At 34.9% G+C, this 15,771-nt stretch overlaps 1 protein-coding gene and 1 pseudogene across 4 annotated transcripts in view; both read left to right on the top strand.

The window, feature by feature from the left end:
• Positions 1-15,771, top strand: part of SPRED1 (sprouty related EVH1 domain containing 1) — a 119,209-nt gene that overhangs the window by 76,160 nt on the left and 27,278 nt on the right. For all 4 annotated transcript variants that reach the window (XM_037143760.2, XM_037143767.2, XM_037143756.2 and 1 more), the window contains one exon: positions 1,168-1,217. In XM_037143760.2, the coding sequence (XP_036999655.1) occupies positions 1,168-1,217 (50 nt within the window). The remainder of the gene's footprint in view (positions 1-1,167; positions 1,218-15,771) is intronic.
• LOC119038026 (nuclear receptor coactivator 4-like) lies at positions 11,605-14,217 on the top strand (annotated as a pseudogene).

Below are 15,771 nucleotides of genomic sequence, written 5' to 3' on the forward strand. Positions count from 1 at the left end.
ACTGTTTGGGGAGCGGAGCTGGTACATTCCATTTGTTTTATAAGTTCTTAACATTTCAAATGTGATGAGGAATTATTATGCTAATTGAATGATTATATTATGAATTTAGAAAAACAAATGTGAATGCGTATCCTCAGATTCTTTAACAGAGGTTGTGGTTCTCAAATTGCTGACAAAAACTTAAAAAATGCGTGATTATCTATGCCTCGCCGCACAGAGATTTCTGATATCACTGATTTGGTACTATACTCTAGCATCAGTATGTTTTTTAAAGTCTCCCAGTTAATTTTGCTATTTAGCTAGTGGTTAAGAACCAGTACTTTAAAGAGAAAATCATTATCCACACTCCTAGCCATGTGGAATAGACTGCTGTATTCAACTTCTCTTGTTATTTTTAAACATTATTTCAAAGGTACTGGATAGCACATTTGTATCGGTCACCATATAGACTGATTATTTCTCTTCCTCAGCTTTCTGTGTAAGAGAAAAGCTATGCAACCCTTTTCAAAGGGCTCATCTCCATGCTAGCCATGTCTGTCAAGGGTAGCATAAACTCAGAATTTATTGCTAGGAAAATCCATTTTTTATTAATTTGTTGGAACTATAGGGGCTCTCGAACATAATGAAAATGCATACAGAGACACTAATGCACAAAGTTTAGTACAGTTGGCCATTGACTATCAGTAATGGAATGAGGCTCTCTTGTTTATTTTCCTTACTGTAGCAAGTAAATCCTACTTTTTGGTACTAAATACTGTTTCCTGGGTCAGAATATTTCAAAAATTTGAAAAAATCATGCATGGCCATCACCTAAACACCAGAGGAGTGTGTGGTACATGTACTCTAACTAGCAGTTTGAGTGTTTCAGAGAAATCAGTAGCAGGACTTTCTAGAAACAGTATACTTACACACACACACACACGTAATAAACATCTTTTCAATAAGTAACTGGGAATTGACCTGTAAAAGAGGAAAACATCAGTTTATTTTCTGTTCTTCTAATAAAGGGACAAGTATGAGTGACCAACATCTGACTGGTTGCCACACAGCCCAGAATGGTCTCTGATTAGTCTCCTGTAGTATTGTAGGGATATAATCAATTAGTCAATAATACTAAAATCTAAGACAAAATTCTTTGTTTAATTAAACTTTAACCTGTTTTCTTAGGATGCCCAGCATTAAAAAATGAAACTGAAGGAGCAGAAGATGACTTACAAGTAAGTAGTTGGTTTGAAAGAAGTCTTTTAAACATAAAGGGTATAGAGGAGATGACTTGGCTTAATAAATAAACAACTCGTAAATTTTAAAGAAAATTTCCAATACGCTGTATTTGTCAGGAAATATAGAGAAACAGAACCAATATATGTCTTTATGTACATATAGAAAGTTTTCATTTGGAGATATATAAATAAAATGTTTTGGTTTGAAGAAATTGGCTCGTGATTTTCAAGTCCTAAATCCACAGGGTAGGCAGGTGTGCTGGAAGTTCTGGTACTAGTTGATGTGTGGTCTTAAGCCAAAAGGCAATCTCGAGGCAGACTTTCTTCTTCTTTGGGGTCCTTGGTCTTTTCTTTGAGTGTTTTTATTACAAGATCTACCCACTTTATGGAAGGTAATCTTTACTCAGATTCTACTGGTTAAATGTTAGGCACCTCTGAAAATTATCCTCACAACAACATTTAGACTGGTGTTTGACCAAAGAGCTTAATATCACAGATTAGACAAGTTGACACATAAAATTAACTATCACAGATACCTCACCCCTTAGGCAAGATACTTTCCTAAAAAATTTACAGAAAAAGAATTGTAGATTTTTAATAAGCATATATGGACACCCATCTGTTTTATCTCACTAATAATCAACAAGTAGTGTCAGTTAACATATTTTAGTTACCAAGTGACCAAAGGTTTAAAAAATTGGTATTACTCCACACTGTCTGTCCATGAAATTGACAGTGATGCACTGGTGGAGAAAATGTAGAAAGCTGTGTGGTAATTTGTATTAAAAAGCTTTTAAATTAGAAACATTCATGCCTGTTCATCCAATGCATCAATTTCCACTAATCTATACAAAAATTTTTATACACGGATTTTTGAGGGTGTGTGTATAAAGTATTGATAATAAAAATAAGCTATCTAAATAGAATAGGAATGGTTGAATTAACTAAGGTATATTTTGTTATACAACTATTTAAATTTTATTCTTTATGAACTTCCTTGCAATATATTGATAATAAAAACAGACAAAAATTACACAGTGTTATCATTACTCAGCTAAAATGTTAATATTTTTATTAGTTATTTTTGGATTATGGGATTCTGACCTACATGGCTTTTTTTATTAGTACTTATCTGTATTTTTAAGTGTGCTACAGTAATTTAATATTTTTAGAATGGCACTAAAAGAACCCAAATTTGTATGAATATGTCATAATAATAATCAGTTATTTATATTGTAAAAATAGTTGTGACCTAAAGATATGGAAAAATGTTTTATGTACATTTGTAGTCAGAATATAGAAATGTTTTCATTTTATTAGAGAAATACAGTAAAGTTTAAAGTAAGAAAACAAATTGTAATCCATGATAACCACCATACATATTTTTAAATATAGTCTTTGGGTTTTTTCCTGTACATATAAATGAATACATGCACGTATTATTATATTATTAACTGAAATCTGTTTTCCCACTTATATAACATTTTATGTTTTTCTAAATGTTTTCAAGTTTACAATTTCTAATGGTCTGTTTTTGTTCATAGTAAATATATACTAATTACTAGTCCCCTATTGTACATTTAAGAGTTTGTTTAAATATTTGAATCTGTTTATTTTCGTGATGGTTAATTATTATTTTAAAAATATAGTGAGTGGAAGTTAAAATTAAGTATAAGGAATAAGTAATAAAATGCAAAATAAATACATCTTTTTAGTTAAGCTTTTCCAAGATTCCATTTTGTTCTAGTATCAATCAAAATATGGGACTAGGAATGGGGAACATGTTTTGATTTGCTCCCTATGATTAAAGTAAACTTGGTTAAAATTCAGTTTTAAAAGGGGGACCAAAAAATATGGACATCACTCACTCATAGTGTTGCCACTAAGTGACATGTGACACACATACAAAAAAAGACAGGGAGAGACTAAGAGCTAGCAGACATGTTAGGTAAATTTTTCTGAGCAGTCTGATATTTCTTAAAAAGCACCAATGTCCAGCCCTTGCTGGTATGGCTCAGGTGTTTGGAGCATCCTTAACCAAAAGGTTGCAGGTTTGATTCCAGTTGGGGCACAAACCTAAGTTGCAGATCCAGTTCCTGGTCTCCGCATACCATACGGAAGGCAACCGATGGATGTTTCTCTCACGTTGATCTTTCTCCCTTCCTCTCCCTCTAAAAGCAATGAAAAAGAAAGTCCGTGGGTGAAGATAAAAAAAATAAATGAATCAACAGGTAGAATTAAACTACCAAAGAAAACTTTGTAAGTTTCCTTATTTCATAATATGCCAAAGTTTTTGCCATGTTCTCATTTTGGAATAATATATTGGAGGTATAAAGTATTCTAATTTATTTAACTACTTTGTTAGGGTAAAATAAATCCTGTTTCATTACGCACCTGTGGACTTGGGATAAATATTTTGAAATTATTTTGAGTATAGGTTGACTGATTTATGGTAGGTTATGTCAGGTTTACTTTAGTATTTACTTTATTGGTGATGATTTGCAAAGACAACTAAAATGGTTTTAAAAGTAACCCATTATCTAATTTTTTAAGCCCAGAAGAGGTAATGATTGTTTTATTTAGATCATAAATGTAACCCATTATCTAATTTTTTAAGCCCAGTGCAGGTAATGATTATTATATTTAGATCAGTCTGATGGCATTAAGCATCAGATTAGAGATTCTGTCCATTTTGAGTATTTATTAATTCACTTAGCAAATATTTGAACACCCTTTCTGTTTTAATAACTATGCTAGACATTGATTATTTACTGAGGGACAACTTTCTCCTTTCAACATAACCAATATCCTCATCAGTCATCATAAATTAAGAGGAAAACCTTTACCTCCCTATTTCTTATCTGTCTTTGAAGGGTTTCATAACACATTGTTACCTGGATTTAAAATTTTATCTTGTGCATCTTTCCCAATGTTTAGTGCAGCACCAATTATATATATAGTTGGTACTCAAGAAAGGTTTATTGGAGAAAAATCTTCAAAATTAGGACTTTTTTTTAACCTAAGCAATAATAAGATAGGAATGTTGTTTTTATTTGGTTTCTTTCTTTGACTAATTTAATGAGCCCATTAAGGGTTTCTTCTTTGTTTTTAAGTGCTAGTTTATATTTGTTTTAAGGTCAGTTTTATACTGTCTCTTTAACTGGAATTTTCAGTTACAATAGCTCTACATATGCTAGATTGGTAACAAAACCCATAAAGTTCACCTCATGACAGACTAGGTTGTTCGAGGCAAAGATCTCAGATTTCATGCTTTGGGGCAGTAGAAAGATGACACCTATTTGATCTGAAGTGAAAAGTTTTTGTATCTTTTGGCTGAGAAGTACTTGACTGACTTAAGCTTTTTTAAAATTGGGTACTGTCATTTCTGAGGCAAAATGATTAAAGGCTTGTGATTTATGTTTACTGTTTACAGCAGTGATTTTTAATCTTTTTCATCTCATGGCACACATGTAAAGTACAATTCTTCAGCACACCAGAAAAATACATGTTTTACCAGTGTGACCAAAAAGTAATATAACTTTGATTCATTCCCACTGGCCGGCTAATGTTATATTGACTGTTGCCATTTTTTAATTTGACAGTCTAAGGAAACAGAGGTCAGGTATTGCATGTTTAAAAGATTATGGCGCGGCGCTTGAAAATTGTTTGTTTAAAGTAATTTTGCTATGGACTAGGAGGATATAAATTGTTTGTGGACTAATTTTCAAAGGTGGTAATATTTTAATGGTGCTGTATATCTGAAAACTAAGTTAATGGATAGGTTTTATTTACTTAGCAAAATGGGTTTTATATAACTATGATTTATCACCATCCTGTATTAAGTGCCATCTCATATAGTTAAGTTTCCCCAATCTTACTATATTTTAGAGTTTTATTTATTTTTAATAAGGGAGAAAGTATATAACCTTTTATGTAATGTTTTCTCATTGTTTAATTTTTTTCTTGACTCTTAGACTAGTACATCTTCATGTAGAGTATCTGGATAGTTAGACAGTTATAAAGAAGAAATAAGGAATTATTTATTCCCAGCCAGAGATAATTGCTATTAATATTTTAGGTACTCCTGCCTAGTTTTTTATTTTTTTAATTTTTGCATGTTTTACTTAAATACATACTTCTCTTTAAAAGCCCCATTAGCATCAGTCTCTTCCATTTTTATTGTGTTTTTGTTAAGATTTTTGTTTGTATTAGTGATGGTAGTGGTGGTGGTGCTTGAATTTTAATAGCATAAATCATAAAATTGGAACCCACATGGTTCAAATATAGCCATTGTATTTTGTAATAGTACTACACTGATATTTAGCCAGTCACATTTCATTCAACATTTATTTTCCATAACCTTTTACGTTAATTGTTGTTGGCATTTCTGAATGTAACCTGAAGATAAAATTTTAAAAACAGATTTGCAAGTTAAAGGATTGTATAAAGACTTATATAGTTATCAGGAACTGTGTAATTATTGCCTATTAATTCAGGTTTAAAGGCAATAAACAATCTCTGAAAATCTAATACTGCTTTTAAGTCAAACTAAAGTTTCATTAGAAAGGTAGTTCAGTTTTTCTGTTGCTTAATCTTGGGGTGGAGGAGTTGCTTTCATTTTCTTTTTAAGGCTGGGCATTATATCTGGGTACATTTCTCTCATTCCTTTTGTATTGTCCCATCACCGATTATTGTATTCACTTTGCTTAAACAAAATACTATCTATGCTATTAATGTTTTCAGACAAAGCTCATAGACAAATGCCAAATTAAAAACTCAAATGTAATTAAACTAATCAAAAGTAATTAAAGATATCTAATGAAGTAACAGGAGACAGTCGGGGTCAAAATCTAAAATGAATTGGTACTGGATTGTTCATAGAATAGTTAGTCATTTTTTTCCTTCTCTGTGCTAAGTTTCATAATTTGAGTATGTAGTTTTAAATGCCAAAAACCACTTTGGTAGCATTTTCAACATATGCAGTGCTAAAATATAACATTTCTTCATTGAAGAACATTTTAAAGTTCTTCAGTCATGCTAAAATAAACTAATAATATAATTATTAAAAACTTATTTGGTTGGATATGATGCAGCCACACATTTTGAAACCTGTGATTTGTGATAATGCAACTACAAAAATGAATTTTTTGAGCAATAAGTAGACTCTGATACCACTTTTTTGCATTATTTATTGGGAAATATCCAGTCAGAAATAGTTGCAGAACAACCCTTAGTTTTTCTCTGATTCAGAATCAATAAAGGAAGAAGGGACAAAGGGAGGAGAGGAGCAAAATATTTTTTATCCTCTACTGCTGTCACTCAGCCTCATATACTGGCAGAGAGCTACTGTCTGAATTATTTTATTGTTTTGCCCAGCATCCTTTTGCCTCTACATGCAAAATTGCTATCGTAGTGTTGCAAAAAGAAAAGGCTAAACAATCTCTTAGCAACCATGGGAGAGTAATTATTATAGCGATCTCCGAGAGTGAAACATTTCTACTGTACATTAAAATTGGCATGGGTTACTTTAGAGATAATACAGATGAGCTTATGCCAACACAACACTTAAAACATTGAATGTGGGTATATATAATTGTGGTATATAATTTTTAAAAGCTGAACATTATACACCTATACATACAGTCTTTATGCATATTAAATTTTCTGCTCTTGAGATTTTTCCCATTTCCCACCACCTAACTTTAGATTATGTCCATAGTCCTACAGTAATTTTTTAAAGGTTTATAATTCAGTAAAAACATTCAAACTTGACTTAGCCTGAATACTTTTATATCCATTCATATCCTAATTAAGAAGGTATTTTGGTTGTTGTTAATTTTACTTGTGGAAATGGTACAGGTAATCTTTTTGGGAAGTAACAATACAAATGTTTTCTCAGACTGGTGATGATTGGCAATAACACCACTATAGGCAGAGATGTGAAGAAATGACCCCTGTCATGTACTACTGATGGATTTTCAGATGATACATAAGCTTGCTAGAGGGTGGTTTTGTAATATAATTGGAATACATGCATATCATTTTTTCAGTAATTTTATTTCTTATTTTTTTTTAATTTTTAGAGAGAGGGGAAGGGAAGGAGAAAGAGAGGGAGAGAAACATCAATGTATGGTTGCCTCTCACATGGCCCCCTCTGGGGACCAGGCCCACAACCCAGGCATATACCCTAACTGGAAATCAAACCCTGACCCTTTGGTTTGCAGCCCATACTCAACCCACTGATCTATACCAGCCAGGGCATCAGTATTTTTATTTATAGGAATTAATCCTAAAGAAATGATATTACCAGTGCACCAAGACATATTTATAAGGAGTTGTGCATTGCTATGTACATAACAAAATGTTGGAAGTGATCTAACGCCCAAAAGTAGAATATTGCCTATAGAATACATGATGAAAAATACTGAACTTTCCAACTGTTTCAAGTCATGTATGTCTTTACATATTGACATGGCGAGATGTCCATTATAAATTATGAAGTAAAAAAGGCACTATGTGGATCTAAAATATAAATGGAATCACAATATACCTCGGGGTAAATGTAGATGCCTGCATTAAGAAGTCTAGAAAAGGTATGTCAGGTAATAATAGGTGTTATTCCAAGGGAGTTGGATTATGGGAACAGTTTTTTTAAGTATATTTTATTGATTGTCCTATTACAGTTGTCCCAGTTTTTCCCTTTTGCCCCATTCACCAGGTACCCTCTTCCCTCCATCAGTGCTCTCCCTTAGTTCATGTGCATGGGTCGTGCATATAAGTTCTTTGGCTTCTCCATTCCCTATACTGTTCTTAACATCTCCCTATTTTGTACCTACCAATTATGTTTCTTAATATCTGTATCTTTTCCCCCATTCTTCCCCCTTCCCTCTCCTAGCTGATAACCCTCCAAATGATCTCCATATTTATGATTCTGTTCCTGTTCTGATTGTTTGCTTAGTTTTGGTTCTTAGATTCAGTTATTTAGATAATTGTGAATTTATTGCCATTTTAATGTTCATAGTTTTTATCTTTTTCTTAAATAAGTCCCTTTAACATTTCATATAATAAGGGCTTGGTAATGATGAACTCATTTAGTTTTATGCTGTCTGGAAAGCACTTTATCTGCCCTTCCATTCTAAATGATAGCTTTGCTGGATGGAGTAATTTTGGTTGTAGGTTCTTGCTTTTCATCACTTTGAATACTTCTTGCCAGTCCCTTCTTTCCTGCAAAGTTTCTTTTGAGAAATCAGCTAACAGTCTTATGGGAACTCCTTTGTAGATAACTCTCTGCTTTTGTCTTGTTGCTTTTAGATTCTCTATCTTTCACCTTTGACTTTTGATTATGATATGTCTTGCTGTGGTCCTCTTTGGGTCCAGCTTCTTTGGGACTGACTCTCTGTGCTTCCTGGACTTGTATGTCTATTTCCTTCACCAAATTAAGAAAGTTTTCCGTCATTATTTTTTCAAATAAGTTTTGATTTCTTGCTCTTCCTCTTCTTCTGGCATCCTTATGATTTGGATGTTGGCAGTTTTGGAAATGCCCCAGAGTCTTCCTATTCTCTCCTCACTTTCTTGAATTTTTGTTTCTTTGTTCTGTTCTGGTTGACTGTGATTTCTTCCTTATGTTCCAAATCATTGATTTGAACCCCAGCTTCCTTCCCTTAGGTTTTGGTTCCCTGTGGATTTTTCTTCACTTCACTCAGTGTAACCTTCATTTTTTTCATTAATGCTTTTGCTGTACTCAGTGAGTTCTCTGAGCATCCTTAGCACCAGTGTTTTGAACTCCGCATGTCTCTGTTTTATTTAGTTCTTTTTGAGGGGTCTTGTTCTGTTCTTTCATTTGAGCCATATTTTTTGGTCTCCTCAATTTAGCAGCTTCCCTGTGATTGTTTCTGTGTATTAAGTAGAGCTGCTTTGACTCTCTTGGCATATCTGTTACATTGTACAGGGCAGGCAACCGTTTCACTGCTGTGTTGCTCTATATGTGTGGGAGGGGTCAGAGAAGGGACAGTGCTGCTGCTTGGCTGCTGGAGGCTTATTCAGTACTTGCCCCATTTCCTGTTACTTCACCAATTTCCCGTGTGCAATTAGCACCCATCTGGTGGTGGTGGTTCCTAGAGTGGATGGGTTTGCATACGTTCCAGGACTGTATTGGGCCCTTTAAATGGACTCTCCTATGAAACTGGCAGTTTCTTCCACCACCCCACCCACAACTGGCTTTCTACAGCCAGAAGTTTTGAGGCTTTATTTTTCCAGTCTGGAACCCTGGTCTGCAAGGTCTGGCCTAGAGCTGGGATTGCTCACTACCCTGGTATCTCCAGATTTTTATCCACCACACATGAATGCGGGACCACCCTTTCTGCACTGCACATGGCGCCCCCTTCACCCTGGCTCCCTGTCTCCCTATCTCCCTGTCTCTGCTCCTCCTGCTCATGTGGATGAACATGGCTTCTTTAAATCCTTGGTTGTCGGACTTTGATACAATTTGATTTTCTGGCAATTCTGGATGTTTTTTTGTTTCGAGGTTATGCAAGGAGGCAAAGCGTGCCTACCTATGCCTCCATCTTGACCAGAAGTTCACACTGAACTGGGAAGTATTATTTTTGTGTAATTTGAACTTTTAATAATTAACTAAAATTAATTCTTTTGTGAGTGAAGGTTTTGTGTTGTTGTTTTTTCCTGTATTTTTTGTATTGTACCAAATTTGCTCTCAAGGGTCTATGTTAATATTATGTGATCCAATTCGTGAATTTTTGCACATCACACATTATTTATAGGGTATTCATTATGTGCCAGGCATAGTTTAAGCTGTAGGGATAAAACACAGAGTTATTACTGGTTTATAGGAGAAATATAAATAAAAGAACATTTAGAATAAAGGGTAACAGAGACAAGTATGTTTCGGGAAGTTCAGAGGAGAGTGGGTAATTTGGGAGTGGATCAACAAGGTCTTCGAGAAGTTTATGGCTGAGTTTATACAGGAATTTTGCTAGTGGAATGTTGAAGATAGTCGTGTGGGCAGAGGAGATGACATGTAAGGACTAGAAGTGTGAAATGTCAGATGGTACTAGAAAGAAGCAAGTACATCGGTATTAATGAAACAAAACAGGTGAAAATGCAACAGTAGTAGGCGTCATGGTAAGAAGTAAAACCTTATGCATTCATTTGTTTGAACAGTTATTGTTCTTTTTTTTTCATTCTTAAAATTTGTGTAAAAAAAATTTCTTGTTCCCTAAAAATTGAAAACGATTTATTATTTTAGAACTTAAAACAGCATATAGATATATGAGTGTAAGTTGTAAAAATGTGTAGTCTGTGAAAATATGGAATGCTGCTTATGGATATGTGAAAATCACCTTAAAAATAATCTTTATTGTGTAAACTGGAACATATGTATATTCTGTAATCCAGCATTTCCACTCTTGGATATGTTAACACTTGTAGCTATGTCCTGTGAGGCCTGCACAAGAATGTTCTTAGCAACATTGTTTGAAATAGCAAAAAGATAACTTTTATTTTAGGTGAATTACTTAATCTGTGAGTTTTAGTTTCTACAGACAGAATAGAGAGGTAATAATATCATACTCTCTACTTCCAGGGGTTGTGAGATTAAATGAGTTAACCCTTGCAAAGTGCTCAGTACAGTGTCTGATACATAGAAAATGCGTGATATATGTTAGTTACCATTGCTACAAAGAAATGAGAAGGAGTGAGCTGTTGCTCCATGTGTCAGCATGAGTTTCACCAAAAAAAAAACTGGAGCAAAAGCAGGAAGTTCCATAATGTCCCAAATAGCATGATATCAGTCAAATAAAATTTAAAAGCATTTGTAACTAAGTATTGCTTATGGATAATACTTGTGTGGTAAAACTGTAAGGAAGAATAAAAAAATGAAAAAAAAAACCTTTCAAGATGATGTTTACTGGTTTGTAGAGATAGGGTTTGCTAACATGGAGAAAAACATAGGAGCTGTTTGTTGTATTGGCTGTATTCTCTTTCTCAAGTTGTATGACAAATATTCTCCCTTCCTATCAATTAGGCAGATAGAATCGTGTCATACTGACAGTTCTAGAGTAGGTGGGTTTGCATACGTTCCAGGACTGTATTGGGCCCTTTAAATGGACTCTCCTATGAAACTGGCAGTTTCTTCCACCACCCCACCCACGACTGGCTTTCTACAGCCAGAAGTTTTGAGGCTTTATTTTTCCAGTCTGGAACCCTGGGCTGCAAGGTCTGGCCTGGGGCTGGGATTGCTCACTCCCCAGGTATCCCCAGATTTGTACCTAGCTTTTTTTCATTTAACAGTATCTCATGAGTGCTGCATACACATCTTCTTAATGTCAGCATAGAATTGTCATATATTTATATAGTAATTTTTAAACCAATGCCCTCCTGGTAATAGCCATAGGATGATTTTCTTTTTTCCTTTTTTGTTAAAAATAGTGCTACCATGATTATTTCTACACGTATCTCTATACTCACCCTCCCGAAGTAGAACTGCACTCCCCAGCAGTGCGCAAGCATTCCTGTTCCTCCGCACTCTTTTCAACATTGCTTATTAACCTTTTCCATCTTTCTAGTCTGTCTAAAAATCGACATTATATTTTTGTCTGTAACCGAATGAAATGCAACATTTTTTCCTATATTCATTGTCTATTTTTGCCCTTATGGAATAAAATTGGACTTATACCTTGTGTTTTCACAGGGACAGGTTTTGTGCCTGTGAACCTTTTGTCTATTTTTTTAAATTGTTCCTAAGACAAGACTGATTTTTTTATTGCTAGTATATGCAAGCTCTCCTAATACAGCTTTATAATTGGAAATCTTAGAAGGATTCTAAGTAGAAAAACCAGTCTTTTATACTTTTATGATTATGGTACAATAACATTTTATATACTGTTTAACACTAAATATTTCCCCACTTAGTAGATACTATTCATAAACCTGATTTCAAGTGACCGCTCAATATTCTGTTAAGTAGGCATAGCATAATTTACTTAACTAAGTCTTATTTGGGGGCATTAGGTTATTTCTTTAACTATCAAAAATAATTCTGAGAAGCTGTTGGCTTTTGGCACGTGTCAGGTGGTGTCTTTCTACCAAATGTCCCTTTGGATCATCCAGAATTGTCCTTGTAGCTAGAACAGTGAGCAGAATGAGAATCCCTTTCGAGGTGTTGTGATGCACAGAGGGATTTGGAGCCTGCTATTGGTGGAGTTCTCCAGGCTGAATGGCAAATAAAGCTAACTTGGAAGGAATCAAAGCCCACATTCACAGCTGCAAAAAGCCCATCACTTGGAATGCCTTCGAAGCGATGAGGTGTGGTAGTATGAACAAGTAGATCTCATCTGTCAGCTTGAAGAGGAGACACTTCAGCAGCAGGTACAACAGCTCTGCCTGTTACTGGGCCAGTTCATTTATCTTATTCTTCAAGTGGAGTGCACCCAAAACAAGAATCTAGCCAATCAAGTCTTTGTATGCCTGGAAAAACTGGGCAGCTTGTTTCTCAAACCTGAAGATTTGACCGTCTTACTCTTTGAAGCAGACACAACTGCTCTACCCCAGGCCATTACTGCATTTGGGTCCCTCAAGACCATCTACATTCCTGAACAGTTGGTGGCTCATACTAGTTCATCAAATATTGGATCCTTCATGGAGCAGAAGTCAGCATTTAGCACCGCAGTTGTCCTTTTTAGTGAATGGCTCCTTGGAAGCAAACATGCCAGTGGTCGTCAGGCTTCTTACACACCTAGCACTAATTTCTATGACTGGCTCACCCAAAATCAGACTTTGGAGAACAGTTAGACTTCTGCCAGAGCCTGCGATTTCTTTAATGTCTGAGGCAACCTTTAAGGAGCTTGGAAAACTGGTTCCATAAAGAGGCAGCAACAAGAAGTTTCTGAAAAACCAAGTTACCAAAAGGGTAACAGTTATTCTACCACCAGTTCTTACTCCATAGTACCTAAAAGGTTAAAAATCTAGAGCTTCTCGATCAAGGTGAGATGGATTTTTCTGATTGGCTGGTGACTCCCCAGGAATCAAACAAACTGTGAAACCCTGGGAATGGCAGCTATGAAACCAGTGAGAATTTTAAGCTCTTGTTTTGGGTGTTCCAGGAGTGTTATAGAGTGAATGATTGGATTGTCAAGCCTGGCTCCTATACCAATTGTTGGAGCAACCAGCCGTAAGGTGTGGAGACTGAAAACTTGGGTGATCTGAAGTGCTCAAGGGACCATATGGAGGCCAAGAAACCCTGACCTGCTCCCAGCATGATAATTGAGGATTGACTTGTACCGAACCATCAGGACCCAATATAAAGTAAAGGTCTGTCTGCAAAGCCAGTGAGCCCTGTACAAGCTTTGCAGAGTGTATCATGATGAAAATTGTGAAAGGGAAGCTGTTTGTAAATAAATGGCTGCTGGAGAAAGAAGCAAAAGAAAAAATGCTAGACCTGTGCAGCCAAACCTGAATATGAGAAGTATATAGATTCCCTGCATACAGAAGTGGCTCTGTCTTTTTGAGAAAAGAGGCAACAAAACAAGCTAAGATGCCAAAGGCAATGGCTCTTTCATAACCAATAAAAAAATTTAAAAAAAAAAGAATTGGTAATTCCTTTAAAGTGTTATGGAACAGTACTTTGTCAGTGGCTCATCACATCCTAATGCAAAGGATACACCAAGAAAGTGCCTAGTACTGAGAACAGAAATGGCAAACAAAAGCTTATGAACCCTGGGACCGCTTCCTGGTGTCCCTTTAACACAGCTGATTGGGTCTTGCCAGGAAAGAAGACAGGAAACCTCAGCCAGTTATCCTCTGGAGAAGATAAGTGGCTACTTCCAAAGAAGGCCGAGGAAGTGTTACTTAATTTACCCCTACTGTGGAAATATAGCTTTCCCCAGGCTGTTATAGCCTCCCAGCAGCTTGTGATGTCTTTGCCTCTGTGCAGCTTAAAGTTGACAAAGAAAAGTGGTTGCATTGAGCTCCTCTACAGATGTGAAGAAATGGAGTACTAGCATCAAGCACCTTTTCTGCAAATTATCACACTTCCCGTGATGAACCAAGTGACTGCAACTTGCTAAAAACTATTGTGTTTCTGGGTGTTACCAGTAAGCTTAGTTCTTTTCCTGCCTAATTTTGAACTAGCAAAGAGAAGGAAGTAATCAAATTATGAGTTACTGTGTAAAAGAAATGGGCTATTTATCCATGCTGAGGTGATTCATTTTCTTCTTACAAAGTATCAACTTAATTCATCCTTAGTCTAGAAATGCAGCATCTTGGTGAATATTTCTTTCATAAGCCTCTGTGGCTCCTTAGATTAGGTTGTTACTAGTACATTAAGGCACTGTAGTTTTAAAAATGAAATAGTTCTATAATTAAGATGTTGATTAAAGCTAGTAAACTAGCTTGAAAAATGATAATTCTGAGAAAAATATATTGTTTCTAAATCTTTTTTGAGGTAGTACTTTTTTTTCTTAACACTAGGTTCAAGAAGTGGTCAAAATATGTGACTGTTTTAACTTTTTGATACATTTTATTAAAACAGTTTTTCAGAAATTGTCATTGCAGATTTTACTCTTGTGTTAGAATTAGCAATGGATGAGAATGGCTCATCACCACTTTTTAAAAATTTTTGTTAATACACATCAGAATTTATAACTTACTGAGAGATAATTAAGTAGTAGGGAAATACTCTTTTCCAGTTTAGAATTCTCTAAAAATGTTCATTTGTTTCCCCAAATTCATGCATAACATATGCCTTATAAAGTGTAGCTCTGAATTTTCAAACAGTGAGGGTTTTGTTTCTCGTTTTCATTATGTCAGATACCTGAAAGATGTTTTAGTTATTTTGTAAGCTGAGACCCATTTAGGTAAGTGGTTGAATTCACTGTGTAATAAGAAATATTTTGAGTTAGTTAATAGGTTAATTTTTTTTCACCAAAATAAAATCTTGGTGAAAATTTTTAAACTACTTTTGATACCCAAATACATATATTTTTGTTTCATAAGAAAACAGGAAACACTTGGGATATTTCTCTTTTAAAAAATACATGTGTTTAGTCTTAATAAAAATGAAGTGTATTATATTACAGTTTAATATATGGAATGTAAGTAGAATTAACCCAATTGAGTATAGTAAAACACTGTACTAATAACCATTTTATGTTTGTTTAGGTACAGATTTTAAAGTAAGCTTTATTTGTATTTTATAATTCTTAATCGACTCTACAGTTAGATTAAAATTCAGTAAAGACAACCTGATCCAAATAGTTGTCACCATTAAAAGCATAGTTACTTTATAATTACTACTGGTACAAGTATTGCAATTCATGCTTTTTTGTAGTTTTCTAATCTCATGGATATCTTTTTTTTTTTTAACCCTCACCTAAGGATATGTGTATTGGTTGTGGGGGGAGGGGTAGAAAGAAACATTGATGTGAGAGAAAAACCTCCATCAGTTGCCTGCTGTACCCTTCCCCACCCTGGGTTGAGCCCATAACCTTTTGGTTTCCAGGATGAGGCTCCAACTAACAGAGCAACCCTGCCAAGGCTC

The sequence above is a fragment of the Artibeus jamaicensis genome, unplaced genomic scaffold (genome assembly GCF_021234435.1).
Source record: "Artibeus jamaicensis isolate MK-2021 breed Jamaican fruit bat unplaced genomic scaffold, CSHL_Jam_final contig_1132, whole genome shotgun sequence".
In the NCBI taxonomy this organism is placed as follows: Eukaryota; Metazoa; Chordata; class Mammalia; order Chiroptera; family Phyllostomidae; genus Artibeus; species Artibeus jamaicensis.